Source organism: Stylophora pistillata, chromosome 1 (assembly GCF_964205215.1).
Source record: "Stylophora pistillata chromosome 1, jaStyPist1.2, whole genome shotgun sequence".
NCBI lineage: Eukaryota > Metazoa > Cnidaria > Anthozoa > Scleractinia > Pocilloporidae > Stylophora > Stylophora pistillata.
In genome coordinates this window covers 27,468,806-27,489,514 of record NC_142519.1, presented here as the reverse complement: position 1 = coordinate 27,489,514, position 20,709 = coordinate 27,468,806, and the positions used below count along the sequence as shown (strand labels likewise).

Here is a 20,709-nt window from a genome sequence, read left to right as displayed (position 1 = left end):
CAGATAAACACAGTCCTTTCATTGTCGTTTTTCTCTGAAAGGAGCATGATGTGTATCACCTTTGTCGTTAAATGACCTCCACTTAATTACTGTCATTTCCTTCCCAGCATTGCCCAAGAATAATGAAAAAAAAGAAAAGAAAAAAGGAGACCTGGTCAGTCCAACCGTTCAAGGATCATTTGGTCCATTTTATGTTCTAACCTATGCCATGAGGGATTGCATAACTAAAAATGAATCATCTGGCTACATTTTTAGCTTTGCGTCGTTTTTCATTCTGTGAATGTTTAAGTTCTTGAGATGAGAGATGAGAGATCAAAATATTCTGAGGCTGTCTTTGGAAAACAACTTTCCCTCTCTTTTTAAAATCTTTTTGTTTTTGTTTGTTGTCACTGCCCGCCGCGACTAGCCTGTGCTACTTGCGGGCAGTGTCAATTATGCAAGGTTTTTCTTTTTCTTTATTTTTCTTGAGTAATTTTTAATCATTGTAACCCCCACCCTAATGCAAAATAAATTGTTGTTGTTGTTGTTTCTGATTTTTTCAGCTAGTCAAACTCGCTAATTATCCGTCCTTTTAGCAAGAAACCCTTTAATTTAATGACAGTTTTTGAAGTTAAGATCGCTAGTCAGTTTGTCAGTTGACCGTTAACGAGTCATATTTGTCTATTTGATCAAATTTACAGGACATATTTCGGATATTCATCTTTAATATTAATAGTTCATTTTTTGACCAAAAAAAAAACAGGAACGCTTTGATATATCATGTTTCCAGCAATCATCTTTGTCTTTAAATAACCTCCACTGACGGTCACTTCCTTACAATGGCAATTTTTTTCGTCTGCCCCGGTGGAAGGTTCATACAGTCATTGTTACTATTTCAACTTCTTGTTAAATGGCCATCTCTTTACATCTTCAAATTCCACTAGAAAGAACCCTAATTACCAAACCAACTTCTCTACTACGACCGGTTAATAAACGAAAAGAAAGAAGCAAGAAAAGCATATAAACAAAATAGACTCACTTTACATTACCCGCTTTATTTCACAAACACTTTTTTTCTGAACACTCTGAATATGTAGTTTCTTTTGCGCTGATTTATTTTGGGGTAGTTTGTATCAATGTCCTTCAACAGGCATCTTTTGACCCTTCAGACCCTAACATCAGTATGCATACTGCTCTCCATACATTTCCTATGATTCTTACAGGGAGTATTTGCCCAATAATCAAAAGCTTTTTTGAGTTTGCGATCATTCCCTTCATTCCCATCATCTCAGTCAATGTGTTGATTTAGGGGTAATTCTCTTGCATAGGAGTCACACCGATTCGAAAAATGGGGGACAGCTCTGCTCGCGCAGATGGACTGGTGGTGAAAATAATCGAAAACGAGGCTAGTCAGTATACATACCATCAACATCTCTTGCATAGGAGTCATTAGCTGCTTACTACTCTTAGGTGTTCGAAGGTTAAACCGATAGAAAACTGTACCCTCGGTTAAAAAAAAAAGTCATATTTCACTTCTTCCTTCCTGTAACTTTTCTCCTCTGAACGAAGATCATTTTCTTCTGCCGAGGCTGTGTTGCGGTTCGACTGTAAGGGTATCTTTTCTCTGATCAATATATTCTCAGTGCGTTCAGGTAATCAGTTTGTAAAATGCACAGCAGGGGTATGATGGAATATCAATGAAGGGTATATTTTGCATTATTCACGACTTCGGACGAGAACCTTTACGTTTCCCATGTTGAGACCAATAAATCACGCTAATTTGTCTGGTAAATTTACGGTACGTTAGCATTTACTAGCTTCTTTACGAAACGAAATGGTTTTTCAGCCACCATAGCAGCTTACAAGATATCGAACAATCCCTCTTTTCGGTTTCGAAAATTGAGGAGTTTCCCATCCCTTCAACTGCAAACAAGCTTGTTTTAGAAAATAAAAGCTAAAGAAATCATTAAAAACCTGGAAAAAACATTCAGTTTGTATTTATCTCAAGTTTTTCATTTTTATCACCGATTGGATAGACTAATTGCCATTGGTGATGAAATCTGAAAGGTTTTTTGATCATGATGTTGAAGCGAGAATGGCTCTAATCGCCTCAATAATGACCCGCTTGGAGCCCTGTGAAATCTTTTGAATTGAATGTAATTGAATGTAATTGCCCAAAATTAAGGAAGATCAGTCAGTTTGTGATAAAAAGTTTTTGGTTGTGGTTTACTTTAGGTTTGAATACGGTAAATTTATCTCCATCGAAAGAAAACTTCGAAAAAAGGTTTGGTTCATCTAACTCATTAATCTACCCCAGTAATTCAGAGTAGGGAAAAAGAGACACATTTCACTTAAAAACACTCAAGTCCATTATAGCGCCTTTTTTTCGCCGCGGGTAAGTGAAGTATGTTCCACTGTCGCTCAGTCAAAGGAGTGAAAATGTCTAAAACTTTTTGCGATATCTCGCTGTATAGTTCCGTGTATAAAAATATTTCCAAGGTCTTACCGTCTAGCGCGATTAAACCCTTCCGCAGTTGTTGATAGAATCTGACAACAGATTTTTTAAAATTTAATTTTTCACACATGAAAGCAAATATAGTGAGCACCTGTCACTTGTACTTGGTGCTTTTACAATGGATGTATTTGCTTTGAAGATCCACCAGACTTTGTCACTTGCACACGAAAGACAACTAATTAAAACCATTTGATCACCTTGTCTCACGCTGATCACTGAGTTATCTATCAGCTAAATGCAATGTTTGGGTAGAGTCACTAAAAATAAAAGGTTGAAGAGTTTTTGATCTCATTAGGATCTTAAGTATTTCCGGCTAAGATTTAGATCGTATTTCTAAGATTTAAATCGTGTTCTTATCAGTCTTGCGCAAATGAAAGACTACCTGGAATAAATATTAATTATTCAGAGATTTGTTAATTTCTGAAAGACAAAGCTTCATTTCCGCTGTCTACATTCATCAATCGCACTCAAATTTCCATAGTTTTTATTTGGCCTCATCCCGAAAAAGTAATGAAAAATGCGGATGATTGAAATGTGTTTTTCTTTTCATCGTTAAGCTTTCAAATTCGTCTTTGAGACATTTTACACTCGAGCTTTAAAAACTAGGTCTTGAGCTCTTGAAACAAGCCTAAGAATTTTTACAACGATAACCCTTCCAGAAAAAAAGTACAAAATCCTGAATAGAAATTATAGCCTTAAACTCTCGTGCGCAAGTCTTGGCGATTTCAGTCAGTCATTCTTTGGTTGAATCTGATCCCTTGCGGGAGTGTTCTGTTCAATTACCCTTTCAGACGCCAGAGCACTTCTACGTGTGGTTCGGTTCTGTCGCCTACATCGGCTGAAAGTTGCACGCCCAACAGCTTTTAGCGCCTCACGGTACTGCGGTATTCTCCACGCATATACAAACGGATTTACAGCGCAGCTGACACACAACATCGATATTGACAGAGCTCTTGTTACTTTAAAGGCTGCTCTACTACACACATCGCTTTCTTCCTCGCGACACTGCTCTCTCAGATTAGTAACAATTAGGTAAGGCATAAGTGATATGAAGAGCACGATTATGATCACGATAATTGTCAAAACAATCCTTTTCTCCAATCGGATATTCTGAACAAAAAAGCGCCTTCTCCCACCACTGTCCTGATGCAAGATCGTAACGTTTCTTGAATATCGACGGAATTCAATGTAAGTCGCTGTGTAGACAACGCAAAGTATAGCCAGTGGAACTGTTGTTTGAAGATGAAGATCCACTAAGTGGAGTATTTCTTCTGATATACTAGTCGAGTGCGATGCTTCAAATAGTCCGCAAAAAAGCCATATTAATATATTACATATAATGACTCTTCTGACTGTCATAAGCGATCTATACCTCCAAATAAGCTTAACGGCCAGGAATCTATCCACTGATAACGCGACGACCGTAAAAATTGATATTTTGGTGCTAATATGAGAAGAAATCATACAAATCTTGAATAAGTTCGATATCTTAACTCCGCATGGAAGGCAAAGCATGTATGTTGCGTACAAAGGTTGCACGAAAGCTCCCCCAAGAAAATCACTTAACGAAAGGCTTGCAACGAAAAAAGTCGTGGGGCGCGCTCGGAAATAATTATACGGATCTTTGAAAAGAGTCAAAAGAAGAACACTGTTTGTTGCGAATGAAACTAACCCTAACAATGCGCTACAGACTCCTGCTAAAAGCGCCACTGGTGCTGTTCCGTCAAAATGTCCTTGTTCGTCAGTCTCGGTCATTATTAAAACCGATGGCGACTGCTCAAGCTTTTATGTAAAAACTCTTGATTTGATGATCAATATGGCTGAGGTTAACCAAAGAACAGCGTGGTCACATGAAAGGCAAATCGTTTTGAAGCTACGCTAGTATATCGTAACCTGCGACACCTTTCTTGAAAGATAAACTTCAATATCTCATTTGTTCATGCAACACCAACAAACAGCATTACTATTGAAATCTCTCCAACGTCCGGTGAAACAGGATAAATCCTTTTTGAGTGTCCTTATTGTAACCCATGTACATTAGTTACTTGGTAAGTATACGAATGGACGAGGGTCCAATTACAACAATGGTCGGCCCTGACGTTCTCTTGATGAACATCACATCATTTGCATTAATATTTGGACAAAATTCTGTTCACAGCAATAGAGAGCCATTGAGAAACCTGCGTGAATTACTCAAGAAAAAGCTAATTCAAAGTTGAATCATTTCCCCTATGCAATCTCTCAGTGGCTAAGTCGATGACTAATGAATAATTTGCAAGTAGAAAGTATTAAAACAGCCGAGATGGCAAGAGGAAATGAACACTAGAATATTTATCCTCTGGCATAGCTTAAAACAATAATGTTAATTATAATCTTTCATTGAAATTATCGCAAAACCCACGTAAACGAGCGCACTATAGTTGTATTTTTAACTGCTCTCCTCCAACACAATCTAAAAAAGATTTCGATACGCGTCTACAAATTTCTAAGCTAGTGCATTCTAGAAGCTGAACCAAAAAGGCTAATTTACCTGACATACCATTTTAAATATTTATGAAATCTTTGGTCATCTGTGGCAATGTCTTTGTGACAAATCATTTTAAAGGACAGTGAGGTTAACCACCGAAAAAAGACACATAAAATAAGTGCCGACCCTTGTATGTTCCGTTCCAGACATCATTCTTAATTCATTGCGTAGAAAGCTTATCAATCCCAATGCTCTCATCTTAAAATGAAATAGAAAAAGTTCAATAATAATTTTGATTGAGTGTTTTTTATTTGGTGCGATTCCTTTGATAATATCAACTTTTTAGGCTGTAAACTGCGGAAATCCCATTTAAGTCGTCTTTATTCGCATTTCTTTCTTGTCTTTTGTTTGATAAATACAAGATCATCTCCGAATTAGTTTCCTTATTTTGGGTCATCACAAAATCACTCGAAATTGATCTTCAATAACAAACCATGCCGCAAAATGTAAAGCTCACAACAGAAGCCTATTAGCATATATAATATCCGGCATAACACTTTTAGTCTTTCCATTGATCGAGCCGGCTAAAAATTGCTGAAAAACTGAAACCATCAATCAAAAATATGAATACTATTCAAACGATTATGGAAGGAGAAAAATAAATATAACTCTCAAAATAACTTTTGACAGGCTTCTGTTTGCCAATAAAAGTTTGTTCTCTTGCTTGTCAGTTGAATGCCTCATGTAGATTAAAACCTTTGTATCAAATTCCTATTTCTATGCCAATCACTTTTTGCTTCTCACAGTTCGCAATTAGAGCCATTATGTAGTTTGAAGGTTCTTTTTCCTGCCCTCTATGGTGTTCAAAACTCCCCCCTAAGTAGGTATTACTCTAGCAGTTAGTGACTCGTACCGGCTTCGATTTTGCGCCAGCTTCATGAACATACGGCATAATATGTAAACCGTACCAACTTTGAATACTGAGGACAATTTCAAATGCATGCAACACTATTATTTTCATTCTTGGCAGGAAGTGATCAACTGCCATTTCAATCCTGGTTATTGCGCCTTTCGTTATTTTATTAAAGCTGGATCTCCGCTAGCGACAGAACAATCATGATGATAACCGTACGGGGTGTGTACGTTGCTTATTAAATGTGGTGGGAACGCCGAGGCACATAGTAAAAAAATGATCAAACTCTTAGGAAAATAGCCGAGCATTTTTTTCTTATGACTATGATCACATGTTTAACTATTGCTCATTAAAGCGTGTTCCTGATTAAGATCATCATTACGCGAGTGAAACTAAAGCGTAGTACCGCCAACTAGTGTTTGCTTTGCTGTTCTTAAGACGATTTAAATGACAGAATAGAGTTCAAAATTCATGCAAAATGGGGGTTTCAGAAAAAAGAGCTTTCCCTTGTTTTCATACTTCTTAGCGAACCGCCTGGTCATTGCAAAAAACATAGCCGGGTTTCATAACCAGTTCCCTCTACTAACTATGGAAAAAACAAAGATGGTAGTTGTCAGGTATTTTAACATCTCCGAACTTTTCATGTTCTTCAGTATTAAGAAATGATCTTCGTTCGCTGTGCCCTACCTAGCCATGATTATTTCAAACGCCATTAAACGCTGCAGGAGGCCAGTTACTAGCGGTCAAATAAAAATATAAATGTTATTGTAACTATATCGTCTTAAAAAGGCTGACTCAGTCAAATGCTGGTTCATTATACGGGAATTGCGAGGACATAGAAATTCAAGTTGAGGATTTTTCCGTCTTAATACATGGAAAGAAAGTGCGATAAAACGAGCACCGCGATCTTTAAAGCCTTAATAAAATAAGCACTAAACTACTATGAATCAATAAGACAAAATTTCTTCTTACAATATCAGTACCAAATCAAGCAGACTAGTGACGAGTATACAATTTTTGAATTTGATTTTTGAATCACGAATTTTAAATTATAAGTTTTTAAAGGGAAATTTGCAGGTGCCCCAAAGATGTGTTACGTTCATCACTATGGATGCTAATGCCTATAATAATTTCTACAGTTTCAAACCCGTAATATCTCCACTTCATGGATCTTCACATGTCAAATCAAAGGGTGCCTGTGGCCAACTCTTGGATAAGGTATTAAAGAGATATATAATTTTAAAGTTGCTACCAACAAACTTAGGTGTCAAAAAGCGAGAGAAAGTAGAAACATTGCAAGTATAAAAATCACAGTACTTGAGTATGTGATGGGTCATTTTTCGCTGCGTATGTGCAGCTGGCTTCTCTGTCAGCATCGCATTTTAAATCTGAGTATGATCAAACTACGCCGTTTGATTATAAATGGGAGGCTGGATGAATTCAGAAGAAAAAAAATTTCCAGCAGAAATAAGCTCGAAACGAAATCTTGTGCGAAGTAAGTAGCCTTTCCATCCAAAAATAGGGAAACAAAATTTCATCAAAGAAGCTGGCTCGAAAAAAATACATATTGCTCACTAGGGTTCAAAATAATTTTTCAGCTTTAAGCGAAAATTTTTACCCTTTTTTGAAGGCTGTCAATAATAAATGAGCAGTCAGCACGTCTTCAACACTCAACATGATTAAATTGTTAAAATAATTTCAGCATCAAAATCTTTATTTCCATCAAAACGTTTCGTTGCGGCAATTCCCTTTCTAACAAAGCATAGTGAAAGGAACAACTATGTCCAAACTGTCGCGCTTCTTCCTACACACTCATGGGAAATCCTTTCTGCCAAGTTCCGACTTTAATTTGAACACTCGAGAAGGCTTTACAAGAGACATTAAACAGGATTTGGCGGAAAATAAATGTTGATTAAAGGTAGTGTGTATGTGCAGAAACATAAACACGGTAATGTGACGGTGTGTACGCAAACTTGCATGTTTCACGATTGAACAAGTACGTAGAAAGCTGAAAACTTTAAACAATAATCTATCTTTAGCGCCCTTCAAATTTCGTTTCCTAAAAGCTTGTAAAACATTTCTTGGCTGCTTTATTGTCTGATATGTAATGTTCATCATAACATGACAGCGACTTTTACTTCAGTTGGACTATCAATATGCATGATATTTTCTATAAAATTCTAGTTCTTTTGTGAAAAATTCCCGGCAAGTGTGCTAAAAGATACGGCTGCTGCCGCCAACGAGCTACTATATCGAACCCTGGATTACACCTTTAGGGTGCTCCTCGTTATGTTTACGCCTGGACGTTTCAAAGACCCCTCAAATTCAGTCTTCAAGTTGATCATAGCACCAATCTGAAACATTCGAAGTACATTTCAATTTAGTAAATGTCAGAACGGGCGCATAAGCCAATGATCTGATAAACTTTGCTGAAAATGTGATTACTTCCCAAATGCTAAATTCAGCTTATGGTATAAGTAGCTTTTTTTTTCCGAATTTTCTTTATTTAGTGACGTAATAGCGATATGGATATACTCAGATCTCTGCAAACAGTGTCCGAGTTCGATTTTTTGGTGGGAGACATATTTATGTATTAATTTATTTTATTAAATACATTTCCCCCTTTTTTTTCTAATGCTTTAAATTAACAAATTTCCAAGGTCTTACCGTCTAGCTTAATTGAACCGTTCCGCAGTTGTTGATAAAATCTTAAACAGCGTACTTAAGCTTTAATTTTTCACATTTGAAGGCAAATATGGTGAGCACCTGTCACTTGTACTTGGCGCTTTTACAATGGATACATTTGCTGTGTAGGAGATCAGACAGACTTCGTCATTTTCACACGAAAGACAACTAATTAAGACTTTTTGATCATCTTGTCTCACGCTGTTCACTGAGTTATCTATCACAGCTAAATACAATTTCCTCCATGCACTGTTGAGTAGGGTCACTAGAACAAAAAGAGTTTGAAGAGTTTTTTTTATCTCATTAGGATCTTGTGTATTTACAAATAGATTTAGATCGTATTTCTAAGATTTAAATCGTGTAATTATCAGTCTTTCGAAAATAGAAGACCACCTGGAAACAATATTCATTACTCACAGAGTTGTTAATTTCTGAAAGACAAAGCTTCATTTCCCCTGTCTACATTCAATCGCCTTAAAATTTACATAGATTTTTTATGGCGTCATCCCAAAAAGTAATGAAAAGTGCGGAATAGGGAGAGATGCTCCTCTTTTCGTCGTTAAGCTTTGAAATTCGTCTTAAAGGCACTTTACTCTCTAGCTTTAAAAACCAGGGCTTGAGCTCTTCAAACAAACCTTACAATTTTTAAAATGATAACCCTAAATACAGAATCCTGAATAGAAAGATCAAGGACGATTGAATGGAGTCTCGATGTCTAGTCGGACATACTCCATAAGCAGCAAAATGACCTTTTTGCACACGAATTATAGGATTTAAGTCTCGTGCCCGGGTCTTGGCAATTTCAGTCACTCGTTCTTTGGTTGAATCTGATCCCCTCCGGGATTGTTCTGTTCAGTTACCCTCTCAGACGCCAGAGCACTTCTACAGGCAGTTCAGTTCCGTCGCCTACATCGGCTGAAAGTTGCACTCCAAACAGCTTTTAGCGCCTGTCTGTACTGCGGTATTCTCCACGCGTATAGAAACGGGTTTACAGCGCAGCTGACGCACAACATCGATATTGACAGAGCTCTTGTTACTTCAAAAGCTAGCTCACTACAAACATTGCTTTCTTCCTGGAGACACTGCTCTCTCAGATTAGTAACAATTAGATAAGGCATAAGTGATATGAAGAGCACGACTATGACTAGAATAATTGTCAAAACGATCCTTTTCTCCGATCGGATGTTCCGAACAAAAAAGCGCCTTCTCCCACCACTGTCCTGATGCAAGATCGTAGCGTTTCTTGAATATCGACGGAATTCAATGTAAGTCGCTGTGTAGACAACGCAAAGTATAGCCAGTGGAACTGTCGTTTGAAGATGAAGATCCACCAAGTGGAGTATTTCTTTTGATATACTTGTCCAGTGCGATGCTTCAAATAGTCCGCAAAGAAGCCATATTAATATATTACATATAACGACTCTTCTGACTGTTATAAGCGATCTATACCTCAAAGCAAGCTTAATAGCAAGAAATCTATCCACTGATAACGCCACGACCGTAAAGATTGATATTTTTGTGCAAGTATCAGAAGAAATCCTAGAAATCTTGAATAGGTTCGGTATCTTAACTCCACATGGAAGGCAAAGCATGTATGTTGCGTACAAAGGTTGCACGAAAGCTCCCCCAAGAAAATCACTTAACGAAAGGCTTGCAACGAAAAAAGTCGTGGGGCGCGCTCGGAAATAATTATACGGATCTTTGAAAAGAGTCACAAGAAGAACACTGTTTGTTGCGAATGAAACTAAGCCTAACAATGCGCTACACACTCCTGCCAAAAGCGCCACTGGTGCTGTTGCGTCAAAATGTCCTTGTTCATCACTCTCGATCATTATTAACACCGATGGCGACTGCTCAAGCTTTTATGTAGAAACTCTTGATTTGATGATCAATGTGGCTGAGGTTAACTAAAAAACAGCGTGGTCACATGAAAGGCAAATCGTTTTGAAGCTACGCTAGCATTTTGTAATCTGCGACACCTTTCCTGAAAGATAAACTTCAATATCTGATTTGTTCATGCAACTCCAACAAATAGCATTACCGATAAAATCTCTCCTACGTCTGGTGAAACAGGATAAATCCTTTTTGACTGTCTTTATTGTAACCCATGTACATTAGTTACTTGGTAAGTATACGAATGGACGAGGGTCCAATTACAACAACGGTCGGGCATGACGTTACGCTTGATGAATATGACATGGTTTGCATTAAATGTTTGGACAAATTCCGTTCCCAAGATAAGAATAGACAGTCATTGAGAAACTTGCGCTGAATTACTCAAGAAAAATCTCAGTTAAAGTTGAATCATTTCACTTAAGGGCAGTAATCACTAAAGCTCCCTTGACCTATCCAGTCTCTCAGTAGCTAAGTCGATGAATACTGAATGATTTCTAAGTAAAAAATATAAAAGCACCCGAGATAGTAAAAGGAAATGAACACTAGAATATTCATCCTCAGGCATAGCTAAAAAAACGGTTATTATAATCTTTGATTGAAAGGATCACTAAACCCACGTAAACAAGCGCACTTTAGTTGTATTTCAAACTGCTATCCTCAAGCACAATCTAAAAAAGATTTCGATACGCGTCTACAATATGCTTCTTTCTAAGCTGGTGTATTCTAGAAGCTGAACCAAAAAGGTCAATTTAACTGACATACCCTTATAAATGTTTATGAAATTTTTGGTCATGTGTGCCAATATTTTTTAAACAAAGTATTTGAAAGGACGGTGAGGCACCGAAAAAGACACAACATAAAAAAAATGCCAACCCTTGTATTTTCCGCTCATAACATCATTCTTAATCAATTACGCAGAAACTGAATCAATCGAAATGCTCTCGTTTTAAAATGGAATAGAGAAGAGTCAATAATAGGTTTGATTGAGTGCTATTTTTTTAGTGCGATTTCTATGATAATCGCTCTCTAAACTGCGGAAATCTCCTTGAAGTCGTTTTCATTCGCATTTCATTCATGTCTTTTGTTTGCTAAATGCAAGATCATTTCTGGATTAGTTTCTTTATTTTCGGTCATCAAAAAATCGCTCGAAATTGATCTCCAACAGCAGACTATGCCCCCTATTAGCATATAAAAAATTCGGCATAACACTTTTAGTCTTTCCATTGATCGAGCTAAAAATTGCTGAAAAACTGCAATCATCGATCAAAAATATGAATACCATTCAATCGATTATGGAAGGAGGAAAATAGATATAGCTTTCAAAATAACTTTTGGCGGGCTTCTGTTTGCCAATTAAGTCTTTTTGTCTTACTTGTCAGTTGAAGGTTTCATGTAGATTAAAACCTCTGTATCAAATTCTTATTTCTTTTCCAATCACTTTTTGCTTCCGAGAGTTCGTAATTAGAGGCGTTATGTAGTTTGAAGGTTTCTTTTCCTGCCCTCTATGCTGTTCAAAACTCCCTCCTACTCTTGCAATTAGTGACTCGTACCGGCTTCGATTTTGAGCCAGCTTTATGAACATACACATGATATGTAAACCATAAAAATTTTAAATACTAAAGACAACATGAAATGCAATACTATTACTTTTATTTTTCGCATGAAGTGATTAACTGACATTTCAATCCTGGTTATTGCACCTTTCGTTATTTTATTAAATCTGGATCTCCCCTATCGACATAACAATCATGATGATAACTATACGGGGTGTGTACGTTGCTTATTAAATGTGCTGGGAACGCCGGGACATATATTACAAAACGATCAAAGTGTTAGGAAAAAAGCCTAACATTTTTTTTAAGACTATGATCACATGTTTAATATTGCTTATCGAACCGTGGTCCTGATTATGATCATCATTACTAGATTAAAACTAAAGCGTAGTACTGCTAAGTAGTGTTTGCTCTGCTGTTCTTAAGACGATTTAAATTACAAAATAGAGTTCAAAATTCATGCAAAATGGGGGTTCCACAAAAGTAAGCTTTCCGTTGTTTTCAGACATTTTAGCGAACTGCCTGGTCAACGGAAAAAACGAAGATAAAAACCAGCTTTCTTGTACTTTAAGATCTCCGAACTTTTCATGTTCTTCATTGTAAGAAATGATCCTCGTTCGCTGTGCCCTACCTAGCCATGATTATTTCAAACGCCATTAAACACAGGCAGCCGGTTACTAGCGGTCAAATAAAAATATAAATGTATTGTGACTATATCGTCTTAAACAGGCTGACTCAGTCAAATGCTGGTTCATTATACGGGAATTACGAGGACATGAAAATTCAAGTTAAGGATTTTTCCGTCTTAATACATGGAAAGAAAGTGCGATAAAATGAGCACCGTGATTTTTAAAGCCTTAATAAAATAAGCCCTAAACTACTATGAATGAATAAGACAGAATTTCTCCTTACAATATGAGTACAACATCAAGCAGACGAGTGATGAGTATACAATTTTTGAATCACAAATTTTAAATTACAAGGTTTGAAAGGGAAGTTTGCAGATGCCCAAAGATGTGTTACGTTTATCACTATGGATGCTAATGCCTATCGTAATTTCTACAGTTTTGAACCCGTGATATCTTCACCTCACGGATCTTCACATGTCAAATTAAAGGGTGCCTCTGGCCAACTCTTGGCTAACGTATTTAAGAGATATATACTTCTAAAGTTGCTACCAACAAACTTAGAACCATTGCAAGAATAAAAATCATAGTACTTGAGTATGTGATCGGTCATTCTTTTGCTGGGTATGTGCGGCTGCTTTCTCTGTCAGCATCACATTTTAAATCTGAGTATGATCGAACTACGCCGTTTGGTTCTAGATAGGGGCTGGATGAATTCAGAAAAAATATCCTGCAAAAAGAAGCTCGAAACGAAATGTTGTGCAGAATAAGAAGACTTCCCACACAAAAATAGGGAAACAAAATTTGATCGAAGCTGGCTTGATAAATACATATTGCTCACCAGGGTTCAAAATAGTTTTTCAGCTTTTAGCGCAAATTTGTAGGCTTTTGTGAAGGCTTATTCTTTTTTTACCGGCTTTCAATAATAAATGAGCAGTCAGCACGTCTTCAACACTCAACATGATTAAATTGTTAAAATAATTTTAGCATCAAAATCTTTATTTTTATCAACATGTTTCGTTGCGGCAATTCCCTTTCTAACAAAGCATAGTGAAAGGAACAAGTATGTCCAAACTGTCGCGCTTCTTCCTACACAGTCATGAGAAATCCGTACTGCCAAGTTCCGACTTTAATTTGAACACTCGAGAAGGCTTTACAAAAGACATTAAACAGGATTTGGCAGAAAATAAATGTTGATTAAAGGTAGTATGTCTGTGCAGAAACATAAACACGGTAATGTGACGGTGTGTACGCAAACTTGCATGTTTCACGATTGAACAAATACGTAGAAAGCTGAATACTTTAAACAATAATCTATCTTTAGCACCCTTCAAATTTCGTTTCCTAAAAGCTTGTAAAACATTTCTTGGCTGCTTTATTGTCTGATAGGTAATCTACACCATAATATGTCAGCGACTTTTACTTCAGTTGGACTATCAATAAGCATGATATTTTCTATCAAATTCTATTTCTTTTGTGAAAAATCCCCGGCAAGTGTGCTAAAAGATCCGGCTGCTGCCGCCAACCGGCTGTTATATTGAACCCTGGATTACACCTTTACGGTACTCCTCGTTATGTTTACGCCTGGACGTTTCAAAGACCCCTCAAATTCAGTCTTCAAGTTGATCATAGCACCAATCTGAAACATTAGAAGTACATTTCAAAAAAATAAATGTCGGAACAGCCGTATAAGCTAATGATCTGATAAACTTTGCTGATAATGTGATTACTTCCCAAATGCTAAATTCAGCTTATGGTATAAGTAGCTCATTTTTCCGGATTGTCTTTATTTAGTGACGTAGTAGTGATATGGATATACTTAGATCTCTGCAGACAGTGTCCGAGCTCGATTTTTCGGTAGGAGACATTTTTATGTATTAATTTATTTAATTAAATACATTTTCCCCCTTTTTTTGTAATGCTGTAGATTAACATTTTTTTTTTAAGTCAAAGGCACATGTTTCCGTGGGAATTTCTATGTCAACAGCTTGTTCTGTCAATCACAAACTCTTCGTGATTTTCGCTGTTCCTCCTTATGTTTAGCGCATAAACCAATTTCGTCTTTAAGTTGATCATAGCACTAATCTGAAACATTCTAACATCGCAGCGATCGATGCGATCACAATAGCGCCAGGACTTCGGACTTCTTCGGAAGGATAGATCACGAGTTCAGAGCCGACTAATTATGACTAATTACGAAGAGTACACGCTCATTTGCATATCCCGAGGTGCCCACAATAACTCGTTTCGACGCTATTGCATACCCGCGAGTTAAAGGACATCTTTGAGGTATTAAACCATCTCAGTAATTCAGAGAACGGAAAAAGAGGTAAATTTACTAAAACACTCAAGTCCATTAAAGCGCTTTTTTTTTCGCCGCGGGTAAGTGAAAGGAGTGAAAATGTTTACCTAAGCCTAAAAGTTTTAACGATATCTCGCTGTATGGTTCCGTGTATAAACAAATTTCCAAGATCTTACCGTCAAGCATGATTAAACCCTTCCGAGGTTGTTGATAGAATCTGACAAAAGCTTTGTTTAGATTTAATTTTTCACATTTGAAAGCAAATATAGTGAGCACCTGTCACTTGTACTTGGTGCTTAGATGTATGATAGATGTATTTGCTGTGTGAGAGATCCACCAGACTTCGTCATTTGCACACGAAAGACAACTAATTAAAACTTTTTGATCATCTCGTCTCACATTGATCACTGAGTTATCTATCAGCTAAATAAAATTTCCTTCATGCAATGTTGGGTAACGTCACTAAAAAAGAAAAGTTAGAAGAGTTTTTTTATCTCATTAGGATCTGAGTATTTCAAAGATTTAGATTGTATTTCTGAGATTTAAAACATGTAGTTATCAAACTTGCGAAAATGGAAGACTACCAGGAATCAGTGTTCAATATTCACAGTTTTGTTAAATTCTGAAAAACAAAGCTTCATTTCCGCTGTCTACATTCAATCCCATTCATATTTACATAACTTTTATTTAGCGTCATCCTTAAAAAGTAAATGTCTTTTTCTTTTCATTGTTAAGCTCTGAAATTCGTCTTTAAGACATTTTACACTCCAGCTTTAAAAACCAGGTCTTAAGCTCTTGACACAAGCCTAAGAATTTTTAAAATGATAACCCTTCGAGAAAAAAAAATACAAAATCCTGAATAAAAAGATCGAGAAGGATTCAAAGGAGTCTCGATGTCCAGTCTTCCATGCTCCATAAGCAGCAAAATGACATGTTTGCGCACGAAGTAGAGCATTAAAGTCTCGTGCCCAAGTTTTGGCGATTTCAGTCGCTCATTCTTCGGGAGCGTTCTGTTCAATTACACTTCCAGACGCCAGAGCACTTCTACGCGTAGTTTGGTTCTGTCGCCTACATCGGCTGAAAGTTGCACGCCAAACAGCTTTCAGCGCCTCTCGGTACTGCGGTATTCTCCACGCATATACAAACGGATTTACAGCGCAGCTGACACACAACATCGATATTGACAGAGCTCTTGTTACTTTAAAGGCTGCTCTACTACACACATCGCTTTCTTCCTCGCGACACTGCTCTACCAAGTTAGTAACAATTAGGTAAGGCATAAGTGATATAAAGAGCACGATTATGATCACGATAATGGTCAAAACAATCCTTTTCTCCAATCGGATGTTCTGAACAAAAGAGCGCCTTCTCCCACCACTGTCCTGATGCAAGATCGTAACGTTTCTTGAATATCGACGAAATTCAATGTAAGTCGCTGTGTAGACAACGCAAAGTATAGCCAGTGGAGCTGTTGTCTGAAGATGAAGATCCACCGAGTGAAGTATTTCTTCTGATATACTTGTCGAGTGCGATGCTTCAAATAGTCCGCAAAAAAGCCATATTAAAATGTTACATATAACGACTCTTCTGACTGTCATAAGCGATCTATACCTCCAAATAAGCTTAACGGCCAGGAATCTATCCACTGATAACGCGACGACCGTAAAAATTGATATTTTCGTGCTAATATGAGAAGAAATCTTAGAAATCTTGAATAAGTTCGATATCTTACCTCCACATGGAAGGCACAGCATGTATGTTGCGTACAAAGGTTGCACGAAAGCTCCCCCAAGAAAATCACTTAACGAAAGGCTTGCAACGAAAAAAGTCGTGGGGCGCGCTCGGAAATAATTAAACGGATCTTTGAAAAGAGTCCAAAGAAGAACACTGTTTGTTGCGAATGAAACTAGACCTAACAATGCACTACACACTCCTGCCAAAAGCGCCACCGATGCTGTTGCATCAAAATGTCCTTGTTCATCAGTCACCGTCATTATTATCAACGATGGCGACTGCTCAAGCTTTTATGTAGAATTATTGATTTGATGAGCAATATGCCTGTGTGGTCACATGAAAGGCAAATCGTTTTAAAGCTACGCTAGTATTTTGTAACCTGCGAAACCTTTCCTGAAAGATAAACTTGAATATCTGATTTGATCATGCAACACCAAAAAACAGTATTACCGATGAAATCTCTCCTATGTCCGGTGAAACAGGATAAATCCTTCTTGACTGTCCTTATTGTAACCATGTACATTAGTTACTTGGTAAGTATACGAATGGACGAGGGTCCAGTTACAACAATGGTTGGCCCTGACGTTGTCTTGATGAATATGACATCATTTGCATTAATATCTGGACAAAATTGAGAAATTTGTATGAATTATTCAAGAAAAAAGTCATTCAAAGTTGAATCATTTCCCTTATCGAGTCTCTCAGGAGCTAAGTCGATGAATACTGAATAATTTGTAAGTAGAAAGTATAAAAACAGCCAACATGGCAAGAGGAAATGAACACTAGAATATTTATCCTCAGGCATAGCTTAAAACAATAATGTTAATTATAGTCTTTGATTGAAAGGATCGCAAAACCCACGTAAACGAGCGCACTATAGTTGTATTTTTAACTGCTCTCCTCAAACACAATCTAAAAAAGATTTAGATACGCTTCTATAATATGCTTCTTTCTAAGGTGGTGCATTCTACAAGCTAAACCAAAAAGACCAATTTGACTGACATGCCCTTGTAAATATTTATGAAATCTTTGGTCATCTGTGCCAATGTTTTTTAACAAAACATTTTAATGGACGGTATGGTTAACCACCGAAAAAAGACACATAAAAAAATGCCGAACCTTGTATGTTCCGCTCCAGATATCATTCTTAATTAATTGCGCAGAAAGTGAATCAATCGCAATGCTCTCCTCTTAAAATGGAATAGAAAAAAGTAAATAATAAGTTTGATTGAGTGTTTTTTATTTGGTGCGATTCCTTTGAAACTATCAACTTTCTAGGGTGTAAACTACGGAAATCCCCTTTAAGTCGTCTTCATTCGCATTTCATTCTTGTCTTTTGTTTGCTAAATACAAGATCATCTCTGGATTAGTTTCCTTATATTGGGTCATCACAAAATGACTCGAAAGTGATCTCCAATAACAAACCATGCCGCAAAATGTAAAGCTCACAACAGGAGCCTATTAGCATATAAAATATCCGACATAATACTTTTAGTCTTTCCATTGATCGAGCTAAAAATTGCTGAAAAACTGGAATCATCAATCAAAAATATGAAAACTATTCAATCGATAATGGAAGGAGAAAAGTAAATATAGCTTTCAAAATAACTTTTGACAGGCTTCCGTTTGCCGATTAAGTCTTTTTCCCTTGCCTATCAGTTGAATGTTTCATGTAAATTGAAACCTTTGTATCAAATTCCTATTTCTATGCATATCACTTTTCGCCTCTGACAGTTCGTAATTAGAGACATTATGTACTTTGAAAGTTATTTTTCCTGCACTCTAGGCTGTTCAAAACTCCCTCCTTAGTAGGGATTACTCTAGCAGTTAGTGACTCGTACCGGCTTCGATTTTGAGCCAGCTTCATGAACTTACACATGATATGTAAACCATAACAATTTTGAATACTGAAGAGAACTTGAAATGCAATACTATTATTTTCATTTTTGGCAGGAAGTGATTGTACCTTTCATTATTTTATTAAAGCTGGATCTCCGCTAGCGACATAACAATCATGATGATAATTACATGGGCTGTGTATGTTGCTTATTAAATGTGGTGGGGACACCGAGACGTACAGGGGCGGATCCAAAAATTTTTAACTGGGAAGGTCCAAACTCTGGTTCAGAAAGGACTGTTGGACTCTTTCGAGGCAAATTACTTCTCCCCCACACCCCGGTTGCGGTTGCACGTTATAATTCCTGGTCGCTTACCGTTTGCTTGGATTCATTAAAAAGATCAGCTAGTTAAAAAGTGATATACGATCCTATCGATGTAAGAATTTCAATTTCAAAGTTGTAAGCATCAGGTCTGTTAGGGGGGATCCGGACCCCCCGGACCCTCCCCCTGGATCCGCTACTGACATATATCACAAAATGATCATACTCTTAGGAAAATATCCGAACATTTTTTTTATGACTATGATCACACGGTTAATATTGCTTATTGAAGCGTGTTCCTGATTATGATCATCATGGCGGGAGTGAAACTAAAGCGCAGTACTGCTAACTAATGTTTGCTTTGATGTTCTTAAGACGACTTAAATTACAAAATAGAGTTCAAAATTCATGCAAAATGGGGGTTTCGGAAAAATAAGCTTTCCGTTGTTTTCAGACTTCTTAGCGAACCGCCTGGTCGTTGGAAAAAAAGAAGATAGTAACCAGCTTACGTGTACTTTAAGATCTCCGAACTTTTCATGTTCTTAAGTATTAAGAAATGATCCTCGTTCGCTGTACCCTACCCAGCCATGATTATTTCTAACGCCATTAAACGCAGGAAGCCAGTTTCTAGCGGTCAAATAAAAATATAAATGTTATTGTAACTATATCGTCTTAAACAGGCTGACTCAGTCAAATGCTGGTATCATTTTATACGGGAATTGCACGGACATGAAAATTCAAGTTAAGGATTTTTCCGTCTTAATACATGGAAAGAAAGTGCGATGAAACGAGCACCGTGACTTTTGAAGCCGCGAACACTCAAGCTTGTATCGTTTCTAGTTGGTGCCACAGTGTCTCTTATCGGTACAGCCTCTTTCTTTAAGACTCTCGCCATCTTAAAACCCTCTATCTCTACCGTTCTATGGTAGCAACCGTCTTCAAAATGTGCTGGGCATAGCGAAGTGTCCTTGCTTGCAGGACGAAAGTCACGTCGGTGCCTTTGAACAAACTTTGTCCACTTTTCACAAACATTTATATCAATTGGAAACTTGGTGCATTGTAACACCAGGAGTGTAAGAACTATTTTTACAACTTGGTTTATTTGGAGCTCCAGCAAGACAATATCTTCCTCCTTTTAGCTTCGTACTCTTACTCTATGTTGTGTTTTCCGCCATGATGCTTTAAATTCCAGAAAGCTGTGGTACACAATATGGCCTGTGTTAGCCGCGCGATTTGAATACCACTTTTTACTAAGAAAATTGTCAAATTCAGAGAGCTATAAAATCTTCAATTTTTATTCTTTGTGGATGAAACTTTTTCTTATTGCTTTTTAAGACTTTTAGTTTTTATTTAAGTTAAAACACCGTTAGTGTCATAGGCACTTTAATAAAATAAGCCCTAAACTACTATGAATGAACAAGACAGAATTTCTCCTTACAATATCAATACAATATCAAGCAGACGAGTGATGAGTATACAATTTTTGAATTAAACTTTGAATCACAAATTTTAAATTACAAGGTTTGAAAGGAAAATTTGCAAGTGCCCCAAATATGTGTTACATTTATCACTAGGGATGCTAATGCCTCTCCTAATTTCTAAAGTTTCAAACCCGTGATATCTTCACCTAACGGATCTTCACATGTCAAAACAAAGGGCGCTTCTGGCCAACTCTTGGCTAACGTATTAAAGAGATATATACTTGGGCGTCAAAAAGCGATAGAAAGTAGAACCATTGCAAGTATAAAAATCATAGTACTTGAGTGTCTGATGGGTCATTTTTTTGCTGGGTATGTGCAGCTGGCTTCTCTGTCAGCATCACATTTTAAATCTGAGTATGAGCAAACTACGCCGTTTGATTATAGAGGGGGGTGGATGAA

The 20,709-nt window shown here is 37.1% G+C and overlaps 3 protein-coding genes across 3 annotated transcripts; all 3 read right to left on the bottom strand.

Moving 5' to 3' along the window:
- Window positions 1-2,531: 2,531 nt before the first annotated feature.
- Window positions 2,532-5,083, bottom strand: LOC111322720 (adrenocorticotropic hormone receptor-like). The gene has a single exon (XM_022925878.2). It carries the CDS (start codon window positions 4,247-4,249, stop codon window positions 3,224-3,226), a length of 1,026 nt encoding a protein of 341 aa, XP_022781613.2. The 5' UTR covers window positions 4,250-5,083; the 3' UTR covers window positions 2,532-3,223.
- Window positions 5,084-7,586: 2,503 nt separating this feature from the next.
- LOC148741936 (adrenocorticotropic hormone receptor-like) lies at window positions 7,587-10,912 on the bottom strand. The gene has a single exon (XM_088747029.1). It carries the CDS (start codon window positions 10,389-10,391, stop codon window positions 9,453-9,455), a length of 939 nt encoding a protein of 312 aa, XP_088603155.1. The 5' UTR covers window positions 10,392-10,912; the 3' UTR covers window positions 7,587-9,452.
- A 4,340-nt stretch (window positions 10,913-15,252) lies between these two features.
- Window positions 15,253-17,123, bottom strand: LOC148741935 (adrenocorticotropic hormone receptor-like). Its single transcript, XM_088747027.1, has one exon. The coding sequence runs from the start codon at window positions 16,928-16,930 to the stop codon at window positions 15,929-15,931; it is 1,002 nt and encodes a 333-aa protein (XP_088603153.1). The 5' UTR covers window positions 16,931-17,123; the 3' UTR covers window positions 15,253-15,928.
- Between the last annotated feature and the right edge of the window lie 3,586 nt (window positions 17,124-20,709).

Excerpts from the sequence above, each read along its gene's own strand:
- LOC111322720 (XM_022925878.2), bottom strand. The coding sequence starts at position 4,249 with ATGACCGAGACTGACGAACAAGGACATTTTGACGGAACAGCACCAGTG.
- LOC148741936 (XM_088747029.1), bottom strand. The coding sequence starts at position 10,391 with ATGATCGAGAGTGATGAACAAGGACATTTTGACGCAACAGCACCAGTG.
- LOC148741935 (XM_088747027.1), bottom strand. The coding sequence starts at position 16,930 with ATGACGGTGACTGATGAACAAGGACATTTTGATGCAACAGCATCGGTG.